The 15,398-nt window shown below is 39.6% G+C and overlaps 1 protein-coding gene across 1 annotated transcript in view; it reads right to left on the bottom strand.

Moving 5' to 3' along the window:
- Positions 1–6,686, bottom strand: part of LOC139459556 (protein crumbs-like) — a 102,860-nt gene extending 96,174 nt beyond the window's left edge. The window contains exons 1-5 of the mRNA XM_071241102.1: positions 6,632–6,686; positions 5,108–5,358; positions 3,872–4,078; positions 3,203–3,312; positions 1,783–1,908 (exon numbers count right to left, since the gene is read on the bottom strand). Of these exons, the coding sequence (XP_071097203.1) occupies positions 1,783–1,908; positions 3,203–3,312; positions 3,872–4,078; positions 5,108–5,358; positions 6,632–6,662 (725 nt within the window). The 5' untranslated portion in view covers positions 6,663–6,686. The remainder of the gene's footprint in view (positions 1–1,782; positions 1,909–3,202; positions 3,313–3,871; positions 4,079–5,107; positions 5,359–6,631) is intronic.
- Between the last annotated feature and the right edge of the window lie 8,712 nt (positions 6,687–15,398).

Below are 15,398 nucleotides of genomic sequence, written 5' to 3'. Positions count from 1 at the left end.
AAATGGATCATGAAATGTGACCTATTCAAATAATAAATTACCAAATTTATTAGAGTTGCATTATGTTTAAAATGTAAATGTGTCTCTTAACGCAAGAGTGCGGGCAATCAGGTTGAAGAGCCCGTCAGTAAGCCCTGTTCAAGGATTTTGAATTTATGCCACAGGTCATTACAAATTTGATTTAAACTCTACTCCAATTAAACACAAACTTAGTCTTAAATTCGACATCTTAGATAAGTTATAACATTTGCTCTACCCCCTGTGCCATGTATATATAAGGTATAGGTTTGCCATGAACTATTATAGTTAAAGCACGAGGATGCTTTATTTCCTAAATACGTCACTGCAGCAGAAAATTATTCTGCAAACCTTAAAAAAAGTCTGTCAAACTTGGTAATTATCGGATTGCAACCATTAATGTAAATAGCGCCAGTGAATGTTTTCCAGCTGTGTATATATACAATATTTCATGATATGAAATACCAATATATGGTACCCAGCTGTTGTATAACAGCCAGGTGCTTCACTAAGACAAACCCTCATTAATGGTTCAAGGGAAAAAATTAGGTAAAGGGAGGTAATTTTAATGCTGTTGAATGCACAATATTACCTCCCCTTGATCATGTATAAAGACAACACCACCACAGTCTCATTCTCTGTCTAAAGTATCCATTCTGGGGTCTGCCCCTTCATACACTTGTCCGGAAGCAGGACTAAAATGAACCCGTGCAGGGTCGTTTTCAGCAGTGAGGTCGAATGAGGTTTGCTTGTACTATTCCGGACTAATGTGAGTTTCATGGTGCTAGCCCACTGAGATACCATGCCGCAGTTTAACATGGATACCCCCCTCAGGTACAGTATACTGACTCCGAGCCCAGTAGTCCTTGTTTTATCCCCTTATGCAAAGTACCAGGCAGGGTAACAACAAGTACCATCTTTGGTATTACGTGGCCGGGGTTCGAACAACCGATCTTCCGCTCTCAGGGCAGATGCTCTACCAGATGCTCTAGACCACGGAGGCGGTGAGAAAATATGATGGCCAGAGTACAAAGGATACGTCTGCTACTTAGTGGAGAGTTCACTCCAAAACCTGTGTATGTCCAAAGTAAAAACAGAACAAGGCTCTCTAACCCACCTAAAATATGACATGCTTGCATTACATTAAAAAACAGAAGCAGTCCCGTACCCACCGTTTCCGGAATACCACAAAAATCTCATTGGAAACCATTTGGACTTGCCAAACAGGTGGTATTTCCCCACATAAGCCTAATGCAGTACACCCTTGAAACAGAAAGTCACATGCCTGTAGCTACCTTAATAACAACGTTATATGCACTTTCCAGAACATCCCTCTAGCTACCATAATAAACAAAGTCACAACCACCTCTGGTTTTAAAGAGAAACATTGAAACCGCACTCCCACTCCATTAAAGGGAGACTCAGCTCTGGGAAATTGGCAGTCCCAGCAAACCCGACTTTGTTTGCTCATTACTCAATGCAATGATATATACTACTCAAAAGAAGTTGAAGAACACCTGATTCTTTCATATAACTATAGGTAATCTGTCATGGCATGTCTGGTATATGTGTTAAATCGATTGAATTAGAGATTATGTTTATTGATTCTATCATATTCCATTCTAATATACTCAAGTTATCACGTACACAAGCTATTTTTATGATTAGTTCACACTAAGTGTTGAGAAAACCAATAGCAAATGTGGAGTTTAAATTCGAGCAAACACATTACAGGGAACTGCCTAATGATACTGTGAATCATACTTGGTGCGAAACTTGACTTGAATCATTGTGTTTGTGCGTGGCGTCAACTGGATGTCCATGAGGGCGTAGGCCTGGCTGGTTGTCATGGTGATGACTGCGGACTTGGAGCACAGGTCAGATGGACAGCTGAGTAGAAACAGAAAGAATAACTACTGAACACATGTCTGACAGTATTTCAGTCCTTGTTTGACAGTATTTCAGTCCCTGTTTAACAGTATTTCAACCCTTCTTTGACAGTATTTCAACCTTTGTTTGACAGTATTTCACCTATTCTTTGACAGTATTTGAATAAAGGTCCAACGTATTTCTTGCTGCATTATTATCCAATTGAGTGAATATTGTATCTGATCAGTAAACTATACACTTAAAATACATTGTCTGTATCTCACCTGGTCTATGTCTCACCTGGTCTGTATCTCACCTGGTCTGTCTGTGTCTCACCTGGTCTGTCTGTGTCTCACCTGGTCTGTCTGTGTCTCACCTGGTCTGTGTCTCACCTGGTCTGTCTGTATCTCACCTGGTCTGTCTGTATCTCACCTGGTCTGTATCTCACTTGGTCTGTGTCTCACCTGGTATGTATGTCACCTGGTCTGTCTGTGTCTCACCTGGTCTGTGTCTCACCTGGTCTGTCTGTATCTCACCTGATCTGTATCTCACTTGATACTAACCTGGTCTGTGTCTCACCTTGTCTGTGTCTCACCTGGTCTGTGTCTCACCTGGTATGTATGTCACCTGGTCTGTGTCTCACCTGGTCTGTCTGTGTCTCACCTGGTCTGTGTCTCACCTGGTAAGTATGTCACCTGGTCTGTGTCTCACCTGGTCTGTCTGTGTCTCACCTGGTCTGTATCTCACCTGGTCTGTCTGTATCTCACCTGGTCTGTGTCTCACCTGGTCTGTCTGTATCTCACCTGGTCTGTGTCTCACCTGGTCTGTCTGTATCTCACCTGGTCTGTATCTCACTTGGTACTAACCTGGTCTGTGTTTCACCTGGTCTGTGTCTCACCTGGTCTGTGTCTCACCTGGTCTGTCTGTATCTCACCTGGTTTGTCTGTATCTCACCTAGTCTGTATCTCACCTGGTCTGTCTGTATCTCACCTGGTCTGTATCTCACTTGGTACTAACCTGGTCTGTGTCTCACCTGGTCTGTGTCTCACCTGGTCTGTCTGTATCTCACCTGGTCTGTCTGTATCTCACCTGGTCTGTATCTCACTTGGTCTGTGTCTCACCTGGTCTGTCTGTATCTCAACTGGTCTGTCTGTATCTCACCTGGTCTGTATCTCACCTGGTCTGTCTGTATCTCACCTGGTCTGTATCTCACTTGGTACTAACCTGGCCTATGACTCACCTGGTCTGTGTCTCACCTGGTCTGTATATCACCTTTTTTTAACCTCACCTTGCCTGATTCTTGTCTATACCTCACCTGGTCTGCACATGTTGCATGTAGTCCCCAGTCAGATTGAGTCTGCGTGTTGCTGTTTCCACATACTCCAGACACGTGACCAGGTATGCCGACAAACGAGAGGTGTCAAGCTGATTAGACAGAGAGTAGCAAGTTACAACAGTCATGGACACCCACTACCCATCCCATAGGGGCCTGTTCCACAAAGTGGTCATTATCACTAAGATGATCTTCATTCCCCTATTTTAACATAGGCTTACAATAGTCGTATGGCTAAGGTGATCGTAATTCCCCTACTTTAACATAGGCTTACAATAGTCATAGGGCTAAGGTGATCGTAATTCCCCTACTTTAACATAGGCTTACAATAGTCGTAGGGCTAAGGTGATCATAACTCCCATACTTTAACATAGGCTTACAATAGTCCTAGGGCTAAGGTGATCGTAATTCCCCTACTTTAACACAGGCTTACAATAGTCGTCGCGCTAAGGTGATCGTAATTCCCCTACTTTAACATAGGCTTACAATAGTCGTAGGGCTAAGGTGATCGTACTTCCCCTACTTTAACATAGGCTTACAATGGAATCAATTTGTGGAATGGGGACCCAGGTATGGCTTATCAGAGTGAAATACACACACTTTCAACCACAGGTATGTCTGAAGGTTTGCTAGAACACACGTAATCCTTACCTTGAGGTCATTGAGAGATTTATATCCCCCTATGTAGAGCTCTCCAGCCAGGGAGGAGAGATCCAGCTGTTGGTCCAGCTCCACCAGGTACGTGACCAGCATCACGCGGCCATTGACAGTGGCTCGGGTGAAGCTGCGACTACGAAGTCCTGTGATGTCAACAGTGTAGCTTGTGTTGGGCATCAGGCTGCCATCACCGATTGTCAGCTGAAGTATAAAGAAAAACAGTTTTATTACCATGACAAATTATATGCTTTAAAACAGTCTATACTACTCAAAGGAAGTTGACCGATTAACCATAGTCATATGAAAAAATTGGGTGTTCTTCCACTTCTTTTGAGTAGTATATATTCTTTTAGTTATTTTTTAAGATTCGTTTTCTTTTAATTAACCCCATGCCCTGAAAACAAAATGCTTGGAGTTTTGTGGTTGTTAATGTTCTCTACATACACAGTATTGCTACAGACAAAGGACATATCTTGGATATGAATTGCATCACATTGCATGTGAACAAATATTGTACAAATAATATTATTTGCAGTGGCAACTATCATGATTATATTTCTCTTACATGAACAAGATCAGCTTCAGTTGTTTTATATGGTCAATTCTAAACCTTTGTAACATTAACCCCCTTATCTGTATGACCATTGAGTGTCTCCACTATAAACCTCCTCAACTCTCTCATTGTTGAGTGTCTCCACTATTAACCCCCTCACCTCTATGACCATTGAGTGTCTCCACTATTAACCCCCTCACCTCTATGACCATTGAGTGTCTCCACTATTAACCCCCTCACCTCTATGACCATTGAGTGTCTCCACTATAAACCTCAACTCTCTCATTGTTGAGTATCTCCACAATTAACCCCCTCACCTCTATGACCATTGAGTGTTTCCACTATTAACCCCCTCACCTCTATGACCATTGAGTGTCTCCACTATAAACCTCCTCAACTCTCTCACTGTTGAGTGTCTCCACTATAAACCTCCTCAACTCTCTCATTGTTGAGTATCTCCACTATTAACCCTCTCACCTCTATGACCATTGAGTGTCTCCACTATTAACCCCCTCAACTCTATGACCATTGAGTGTCTCCACTATAAACCTCCTCAACTCTCTCACTGTTGAGTGTCTCTACTATCAACCCACTCACCTCTATCACCGTTGAGTGTCTCCACTATAAACCTGCTCAACTCTCTCATTGTTGAGTGTCTCTACTATTAACCCACTCACCTCTATGACTCTGTTGAGGGTCTTCCACTCAAGGTAGATATTGCCACTATATACACCGAGAGAGAAGAAGTTATCTGCCCCTGCTTGGTAGAGGAGAAGGCCACGGCTGTTGCAGAAAGTGAAGTTGAAGGTCAGACGATCCTCGGCACCCAAGAGTTGGAAGCGACTGGCGTTGTACTTAATGTAGCTATCAACGTCGATGAAGTAGTTGGCTGCCGTCACTGGGAGGAGTAGCATCAGAAAGAGGGCCCCTGAAGAGGATTCCCATAGGTGAGGTGAAATAGTGTTTAAAATCATGTTCAAGATTATGGCACTTACATAGTGAAGTGCACGCACACGTTCCCAGACAGGGTAACAACAAGTACCATCTTTTCACATCTTATGGTACGACACGGCTGGGGATCAAACCCCCAACCTCCTGGTCTTTGAGCAAACGCTGTACCAGTAGACCATGGAGGCAGTCTGATTCAGACAGAAATTACAGAATACATCTATGTCTAAATATATTTTCTTTTCTTGTCAAAAGGCGATTGGATGACAGTAAACTCCTCTCTATCAAATGAAAACAAACATCAGTTTGTTGCATGGTCGCTAATTATAACCAAAAAACAAAACCACAGTTCTAGTGAAACAGAAATCAGTGCTCTGACCAATGATTATTACATGACCAATGATTATTACATGACCAATGATTAAAACATGACCAATGATTATTACATGACCAATGATTATTACATGACCAATGATTATTACATGACAAAAGATTATTACATGACCAATGATTATTACATGACCAATGATTATTACATCAGCAATGATTATTACATGACCAATGATTATTACATGACCAATGATTATTAAATGACCAATGATTATTACATGACCAATGACTGTTACATCAGCAATGATTATTACATGACCAATGATTATTACAGGACCAATGATTATTACATGACCAATGATTATTACATGACCAATGATTATTACATGACCAATGATTATAACATGATCAATGATTATTACATCAGCAATACTTCTTTTGCAACATGTGCCATATGCATAACTGTGCTGACACCTACACTACACATGCTCCACCATGTTCAACATCTGGCGAGGTGAAGTGAAATTGGATTTAACGTCGTGTCCAAGATTATTGCATTTATATAGCGACGTGCATGCACGTGTGTGTGTGGCTGCTTGTACTAGTCCGGACTGACGCTGATTTATAGTGCTAGCACACTGAGATACCATGCCACAGTTTAACATGAATGCCCCACTCAGACACAGTATACTGATTCCGAGCCGACCTGTCCTTGTTTTATCCATTTAATGACGAGCACCAGACAGGGTAACAACAAGTACCATCTTTTAACGTCTTTTGGTATGACACGGCCGGGGATCGAACCCCGGACCTTCCGCTCTCTGGGCAGACACTCTACCACTAGACCACAGAGGCGGTCGTTCAACATCAGGCAACTGAAAGGTTCATACAAAGTTCAGTCACGGAACAGGATAACTTCTCACCTATCCAGATCAGCAGGAACTTGCACATCATCACAATGAGGCGTCCTGGATGTCGGACATCTCCCACACACTGGAAGTAACACATGGTTAACATATTACATCCCACTTAGTATGAATGGCAACATGACAACTAAATCTGATGAAAGCAAGAAAAAATATTTTGAACAATAATTAAAATGGACAAGCAAAATTTGCAACAGCCAGGTCAAATAATCCAGACCATCGGGTCTTCTGAGGAACAACACAGCGCGAGAGTTGTTTTTCTATAGTTTCTCCTCAAAGAGTGGTCTAGTATTATCGCTTAAAGCATCTTTGTTGTATGACGCAGAACATATATTTACCCCAGGAAGATTTTTTAATTGAGAAATCTACCCAGTCCCTGTTCGTTCACCAGAAATATACCTTGGGCGAGTCCTATTCCACTTGTTACCAAACTGGGTTATCATTCCTCATTTTTCCGCTCCGTAGTCAAAATGGCGGAAAGACAGATGGCACGCTTGTAGGGGAGGAAGAAGTTAGTCATTTAAAGAGTTCTTCACTCAGGGCCTTTTGATACTTTTGCTTGTTATGTTTTGTAAGTAGGAAGTGACATAATGAAATGGAAACGCAGTGCCAGTCAGTGATATTTAAACTATAGATGCATGTGTTGTAGTGACAAGGGAGCTCATGTAGTGTGTTTAACTACCAGTATAGACTGGCTGTAGTATGCCTGACCTGTTCACCGTCATGTACACAGCTTGCCAAGATGTAGCAGGTTAGTGAACTTTCCTGATTAGACTACGGCCATGGAGTGACATGTGTAATTAAGGAAACACAGGATGTGAGGTACCGTATTCAACGTAATAAGCACCCAGGGTGCTCTCAAAATTAGAAATAGGGGGTTCTTATTAGAATGTTATTTTGTCGGAAAAAAACAGTTGAAAGATAAATTTCGTGGTTTATGCTGACAGCCTGAAATGTTTATATACGAGAGATATATTTTTCCAGAATTTAGTTGCCCATAATTTAGGGTACATATAACACACGAGTGCATATTATACGCGAATAAATAAATATTGTGTACATTGATCAATTGGAAAGGGTGCTAATTGGGATTGTTCATGAGCCAATATATTAGCAAATATCGCCGTGGGCGCTTTACAGGTTCTACTACACCAAATCAGTACCAGTTTGGAGAGTGCGGTTTTCGTAGTGAGCCTTCAGCGCAGATCAAGAGATATCTGCAGGCTGTGATTGGAGGATATTCTGTAAGATTTTTATGTCTTTCAAATGTACATCCATCCAGTTATTAAAACTGACCATGTTTTTCTATATTTAGTACTGTCTTTTTCAACATGATGACTTATGCTGAATGTGACCACAGCTATTTTCAAGTAGGTGGCATTTGGTGCGAAACTGGGGGTGGTGTGTTTAGCTTCCGGTACTCGGAAAAGGAGCTGGCTAAGCTAGTCATTTTTATTTTTTTTATTGCTGCTCTAAGGCCAAACTGTGCACACACGTACAGGTAATAGCTGTTGAATGCTTAGTTATTTTTAAAAAAATCATAACGTTACTATAGAAGTCTATGGGAAAACATTTGGTTGTGTGTAACCTGTAGGGTGAGTGCACATTTCAGTAATTCATACTTTACATGCTTTTCTGTTTATATTTCACCATGGATACACCATGGAGGCAAATTTAAAAATAATGACAGTGAAGTTGGGGACATTTTGAGTTGAATGGAGCATTTGGATGGGCTGGAAATGAATGTTGCTTCGTATTGTGGTCGAACTCAGCACGAACCCCCCAGGGTACCTCTGTCCAACAAACCCTCCTCCTGCCTTCTGAATTTGTTGAAACTGATGAATTTGACAACAAATTAGGATAAAGTCACCACTGCCACAACAATTTCTGCCTTGTGTCAATCGCTTGCCAGTCAAGTTACGCGATGCCGTTATCTTGAATATGAAGCATGTACACTGCTGACAGCAGAATATGTCAAACATCCCCTTATTTATAGTAAACAATGTAGCATACCAATATGTCTTTCTGTTAGGTGCTCTTGTGTGAATGAATGATGCTATTTTTCTATTAAGTTTCTTAAAACAGACTTATTTTTCACTCATATAACTTTCAAATAATTATTTTGTCCCCTCAGGAACTGACTCCTGGCTGTTATACCCAAACTGGTTTGCCATTTGATATTGTCTGAACACTTTTTTTCAGCTTTTCACATGCCTGATGTTGACTGGGGAGGTATATGTGCACTCATGCAGAAGAAGTAGGAGTTTCGACATCGAATTTGGCATTTGGAGAAGCTGATCCGAAGTCCGGTGTTGGCAGTGTGTGATCGACAACCCTTGTTTTGCCTTGCTGCGCTTTATTACCTTGCAGAAGTTGTGGAACTTGGACATGTAGGTACAGTAAGTACATTTAAGAACTCCAGTCCACTTGAGGCCCCTCTGTTGCTCACTATCAAGTGCCATAATAAGATGACCCTCATGCACTAGACATTTCTGACAGTGCTCCCTTAATGCCTCACTGTGCAGTTTTTTAGTTTGCAAACATGAAGTAAGGGCTATACACCAGTCCCAGAACCTACTTAGATGAAAATAATATCCACTGGCTCTTTTGGAATGTAACATTATGGTTCTGAAATCATCTGTAAAGAATGTGATAGTGTTCGACAAAATTAAATTATCTCCCCTGTTTAGTAAAATGCATTGTATCTTTCATTCCCCTATAAACCCATAAATTATTGGAGAGAAACACTATTTTAAGCTGGTATTGCATGACACTGTTAATTGTGAATAAAAAGAATTACATTTATGTCAGAATAAGCTGTACATTTTCAAAATTATATGGAATTTTAACTTTGTTTCATTGAAACTGGCAAATAACTGAAATAAGCAAGTTTAGCCACCTTGAAACATTAAACAGTAAGAATGTTTGATGTCCTGTGAGTATTTTAAAGTCTTAACTAAATAAATCAATAGAGTTAAGTGTAATTTCCTTCCATGCTGTGGTTTCAAAAAGCTTTTTACTACTTGAGGGTCCATTTCAATTTCTCGGCTTTAATAGGCGGTATGGTTGACTGGTCAGTGTTTGAGATTGCTGTTAACAATGCACCCCTTTATTTCCTATTTTCTGGTAAAGTTCATTATCCAGCCTTACATATATGATGACTTTAAAGCTGCTTAATGTGTCCCTTGCTTATTGTTGGCCTGAATTCCATGCTCTCTGTCCAATTTTGAGATTTTTTTTCTGATTCCTTTCCATGTGTACTTATGTCATCAGCCTATATCATAGAGGATTATACTTTTGATTTTTGGAGTATATGAAAGCACAAACATTTGTGATAGCCCCTCCATAGATGATTTACCAAATGCTGACAGCCATTTGAGTGTTTAATTATATAAACAATGGATGGTGTAAGTTCGAGCAATCTCAAACAATATCAATCGCATCATGTCATGAGTGTCAAAACCATATTCCATGAATGTAGCAGACTCTGCTATGTTCTGATGATGTCAGCAAAGGAAGGCAAACAACAGACCACTACTCAATTTTAAATATGTATTGTAACTGGTTTTGAGGTTTAAAGATTTGTTCAATATTTTTAGTCGAAAAAATAATTTAGGGTGATATGATCTATGCAGCCTCAATCATTTATAGAATTGACCCCTGACCACCATCTTTTATGAAATATAAATGAACTTCCATGGTCAGTGCATGAAGGTAAAAACTTCTTTATTAATACAGAAATACCTTTTGTAAAACATTGATGAAGTGTACATCATTAAACTCTCACAACTCTTTCTGTGCATCAAAACTATGTATTCTGGTGCCATATAGACATGCTGGATAGGAACAAGTAGTGAAGTTTAATCCAATTTCCATTTTTTTTCTGAGAAGCTACATATATATACAACATATAAATCACAGATTTGACAAGTGCAAATATATTCTGATTTGTCTACAGGTTCTACTACACCAAATCAGTACCAGTTTGGAGAGTGCGGTTTTCGTAGTGAGCCTTCAGCGCAGATCAAGAGATATCTGCAGGCTGTGATTGGAGGATATTCTGTAAGATTTTTATGTCTTTCAAATGTACATCCATCCAGTTATTAAAACTGACCATGTTTTTCTATATTTAGTACTGTCTTTTTCAACATGATGACTTATGCTGAATGTGACCACAGCTATTTTCAAGTAGGTGGCATTTGGTGCGAAACTGGGGGTGGTGTGTTTAGCTTCCGGTACTCGGAAAAGGAGCTGGCTAAGCTAGTCATTTTTATTTTTTTTATTGCTGCTCTAAGGCCAAACTGTGCACACACGTACAGGTAATAGCTGTTGAATGCTTAGTTATTTTTAAAAAAATCATAACGTTACTATAGAAGTCTATGGGAAAACATTTGGTTGTGTGTAACCTGTAATAGCGTGGGGCGCTTATAACATCAAATACGGTATTATTTATTTAATCATTCACTGGCTGGTTTGACAATAAGTGTAAGCGAAAAAAAGAAGGTAATTGTGTTTGATTTGTTGTTGGTCTGCCAAAATCACTGTGTCATTAAACTATTGTGTGTGTCACTCGTAGTTTTCACAGGACTTTCTTCCCACACAACTCTCCAGATTTACAATATCATTATTTCAAAATTTCAAAATTCACATTTTGATGATCTCTTGATTTTTGATCCCTCCCACTGGTCTCCTGCAAAGACTTCATCTTGAAATAAAGAACCCCCTAAAACATGCAAAACATTGGTATGTATTAAACACCAGAAAATTACAGTAATCGATACAATGCAGGAACTAGGGCTGGGACAAGTCCAAATTTACTACCCAGGTACCCACCCCACTATTACCCGACCCTACCCGAGTACCCACTGTGGGTCTCAAGAGATACAAAATGTCTGATTGGGAATTCTTTTTACCACAGCACTTGCAAAACATATTAAGATACATGTATTAAACGATCTGATCATGTATACACTGAAGTTTACTTAAGTTATATCATTATTCAAGCATATGAAAAGTCAGAAGGAATGGGTGTATAGTCAGAAAGAAATGTGAACATTAGTGACTTGTAATGTAACCATAGAATTCTAAATGATTTTTGTCATTAAACTATATATCACATGACTAACCACGGGTCCAGGTAGTCCTGTAGGTACCCAGGTCCTACTCCTATTATTTCTTTTCTATCTCCAGTTATTTAGGGGAAAAAATCTGTTAAATGAGCAATAACATTTGTATAGCTTGTAGTAAGATTTCAAAATAACAATCTGAACACAATTGGGAAGTAATAACCTTTTAAGAAACATATCTGAGTCATACATACTTGACATATTAAAAATCAATAAAAGCATTCTTTTTGTTCAAATTTGCTAATGACATGGTATCAACACTAACGATCGTGAAAACGACATTCCAGCATTAAATCATTGATCATTAACACCACGCCTACAATGAGTATACATAGCAGGGTTCGTGATCACCTGCCACACTGATGTATTGGCTGTATAGTGCTACACACATCTGTTACCTGTCCAGGTCGATACCGCATTGATTACAGGTGAATCAGAGGTATTCTGTATTTCCATCATCAGAGTTCTGGGATTTACACATATTAATATAAATGTTAATATAAATCAGGATAGAGTAATGATATCAACCTTGAATGAATATCAATACAGTAATTGATATACAATCGCCTCTGGATCTTGCAAACTTAGCAGAAATGACAAAAATAGCGCCACATTACTCTGGATCTCACCTGGATTATGAAGACATAATGTTTAAACTCGTTTTTTATCAGCAATTTTCAGACACACCAAAGCTGGGATCATAAAGACACATAGGCCTTGTAATTTCACAGGCGTAGAAAATACATTAAACAATGGTGGTATGTGAAGGTTAAAGTCAAAGCTAAAAGAACCAATTGCTGCATGTCAACTTTCAAAAGCAGGGGGGTTCAAATACCAAAATTTCCAACTTGCCCTTGGGCAAGTAAATTTACAAATGCTACTTGCCCAGCCTGATTTTCAACTTGCACCAGAATGTCCAAAACTCTCAGAAATTAGAAACAAGTTTTTGCCTCAATACTACTGTATGTATCCTTCTGCCATAAAATTCTCTCATTTGATGTCCATTACTTATAAGCCAATTCTATTAAAACTGGAGAATTATATAAGATCATGTATGAAAATGTTCCACTCACATGTTTTCTCCTATTGTATCTAATTCCTGTATTCAATTACATCTCTGTATCACAGTTGATTTACGAGAATAAACATCATACATTCATTCCTTCATTCATACATACTGCTGAATCAGAGAAAAGAAGAAAACATCAATTTGACAACAACACTGTATTAATTGAAGCAACAGCAAATGGAAGATGTGCAGAATAGAAAAATGACTAGCCAGGTTTGCCTGTTTGTTTGTTTGTTGTTTTACGCTGCACTCAGCAATATTCAAGCTATATGACGGCGGTCTGTAAATTATTGAGTCTGGACCAGACAATCCAGTGATTGACATCATGAGCATCCATCCAAAAAATTGGGACCGATGACATGCATCAACCAAGTCAGCAAGTCTGACCACCCGATACCGTTAGTCGCCTTTTACGACAAGCATAGTCGCCTTTTACGGCAAGCATGGGTTGCTGAAGACCTATTCTACCCCGGATCTTCACAGGTCGACTAGCCAGGTACTTCATCTGCAGTTGACAAAACCACAATGCATCTTCTAAGCTTTAAAGTTCATACCAAAGATTCTTACACCTGACCAAGGCCTACTAAATAATATTTTCCAACATGACCAACACATTAATTTTATGGGTCAAACATGTTGGGCATATCAATTGAACACCTCTGATATGATACGTGCAGAAATTGCAGAGTAATAGTTAAAACTATTTTCAATAGTTTGAAAAATAATTATTATTTTTATTGTGGTTTTATGTTTTTGTTTTCCCTAATCCAAAATTTGAAACAGAAAGAGTGACCCAATATCCCAGTAATGACTCACTATATCTGTGTCCAAGACATTATTCGTCAAGAGCCTGGCAAAGTCTTCAGTATAAGGACACAAAAATAACAATTCCACCATATCATGTCATGCCACTTTGTACAACTTTTGTTCACATACTGTATTCGACGCAATAAGCGCCCAGGGCGCTCTCAAAATTAGAAATAGGGGACCCTTATTAGAATGTTATTTTGGTGAGGGAATAAAACACCGAAGTTGAAAGATAAATTTCGTGGTTTATGCTGACAGCCTGAAATGTTTATATACGACAGATATATTTTTCCAGAATTTAATTGCTCATAATTCTGGGTGCATATAACACACGAATGCGTATTATACGTGAATAATTAAGTCTTTTGTACATTGATCAATCGGAAGGGGTGCTAATTGGGATTGCTCACTAGCCAATATATTAGTAAATATCGCTGTGGGCGCTTATTAGAGCGGGGCGCTTATTATGTCGAATACGGTAGTTATTATTTAAAGATGGTAAAAGTAAATATTGTTCAATGACAGATCATGTCTTCTTGTCCATGCCCTGCTTGTTGGAAGAGAGACCAAATGGATCAGGTGGTCAGACTCAGTGACTTGGCTGGTTGCATGTCAGTGACAAGTTTTTAAATATAGAAATTCAGACCACAGCAAATGAAATTCATTAAACACAACTGTGACATCACTCTCTTGCCAATATGGAGAGTTGACTGTCAGTTATTAAACCATGGTTACATGATCCATTGTTGTTAACTCTGATGTCAGATAAGCTCATCACTTTCATATCAAAGAGTGTTCATGAAACGTGTCTCTCCATCACTCATATGTGTTCACTTTGACCTGCTCAATTCAGGCAGCCACCTTATTCAACATCCCACTGACTAGTCGCTGTGACAGTCTTCTTTAGGCCTTCATATTAGGGACTAATCATTTGATATTCAGCAAGGCCCATTTTTTATTTCTATTTTTCTACCCAGCAAAGGTCAAACAACAGATGGGTTGGGGAGATGGGAGCTGCAATATACAAGGATGGACCACTGGTGTGCTAGACCCACCACAGCAAAGGTCAAACAACAGATGGGTTGGGGAGCTGTATTATACAAGGATGGACCACTGGTGTTCTAGACCCACCACAGCAAAGGTCAAACAACAGATGGATTGGGGAGATGGGAGCTGCATTATACAAGGATGGACCACTGGTGTTCTAGACGAACAATAGCAAAGGTCAAACAACAGATGGGGTGGGGAGATAAGGAGAGCTGTATTATACAAGGATGGACCACTGGTGTTCTAGATCCACAATAGCAAAGGTCAAACAACAGATGGGTTGGGGAGATGGGAGCTGCATATTATGAATACGTAACAACTTGTAATGTGTGTGAAAAGTTGTACTAAAATATTTGAAGGGGGTGTGGACTAAATGCAAATGTCTGATTGTGATTTTAAATTTTACGGACCCCTGTGCCAACCCCCTTTCGGTCCACCACATGCTGGGCCCTGTTTAGGTATTCGGATGCCACACTGCAGGACGCTGGATGCCATGAAATAGTTATCTGGCACACGGATGTCAATATGTCAATGCTGAAAAATTTATTTTTTTTAACTTTTTTTCTTGCAAGGAGTGACAAATCAATAAAATATTTATCCCTTAGCTAGGGCTGGGACTGGTAACTCGGGTCAGGGGGTTACTGAGTATGAACCGAGTACCCATCGGACTACCCGGACCCTTGGTTAGTCATGTGATATATTGTTTAATGACAAC

This window comes from Haliotis cracherodii, unplaced genomic scaffold (genome assembly GCF_022045235.1).
Source record: "Haliotis cracherodii isolate W230 unplaced genomic scaffold, xgHalCrac1.p SCAF_13, whole genome shotgun sequence".
Taxonomy (NCBI): domain Eukaryota; kingdom Metazoa; phylum Mollusca; class Gastropoda; order Lepetellida; family Haliotidae; genus Haliotis; species Haliotis cracherodii.
This window is presented reverse-complemented; position numbering and strand designations above follow the sequence as displayed.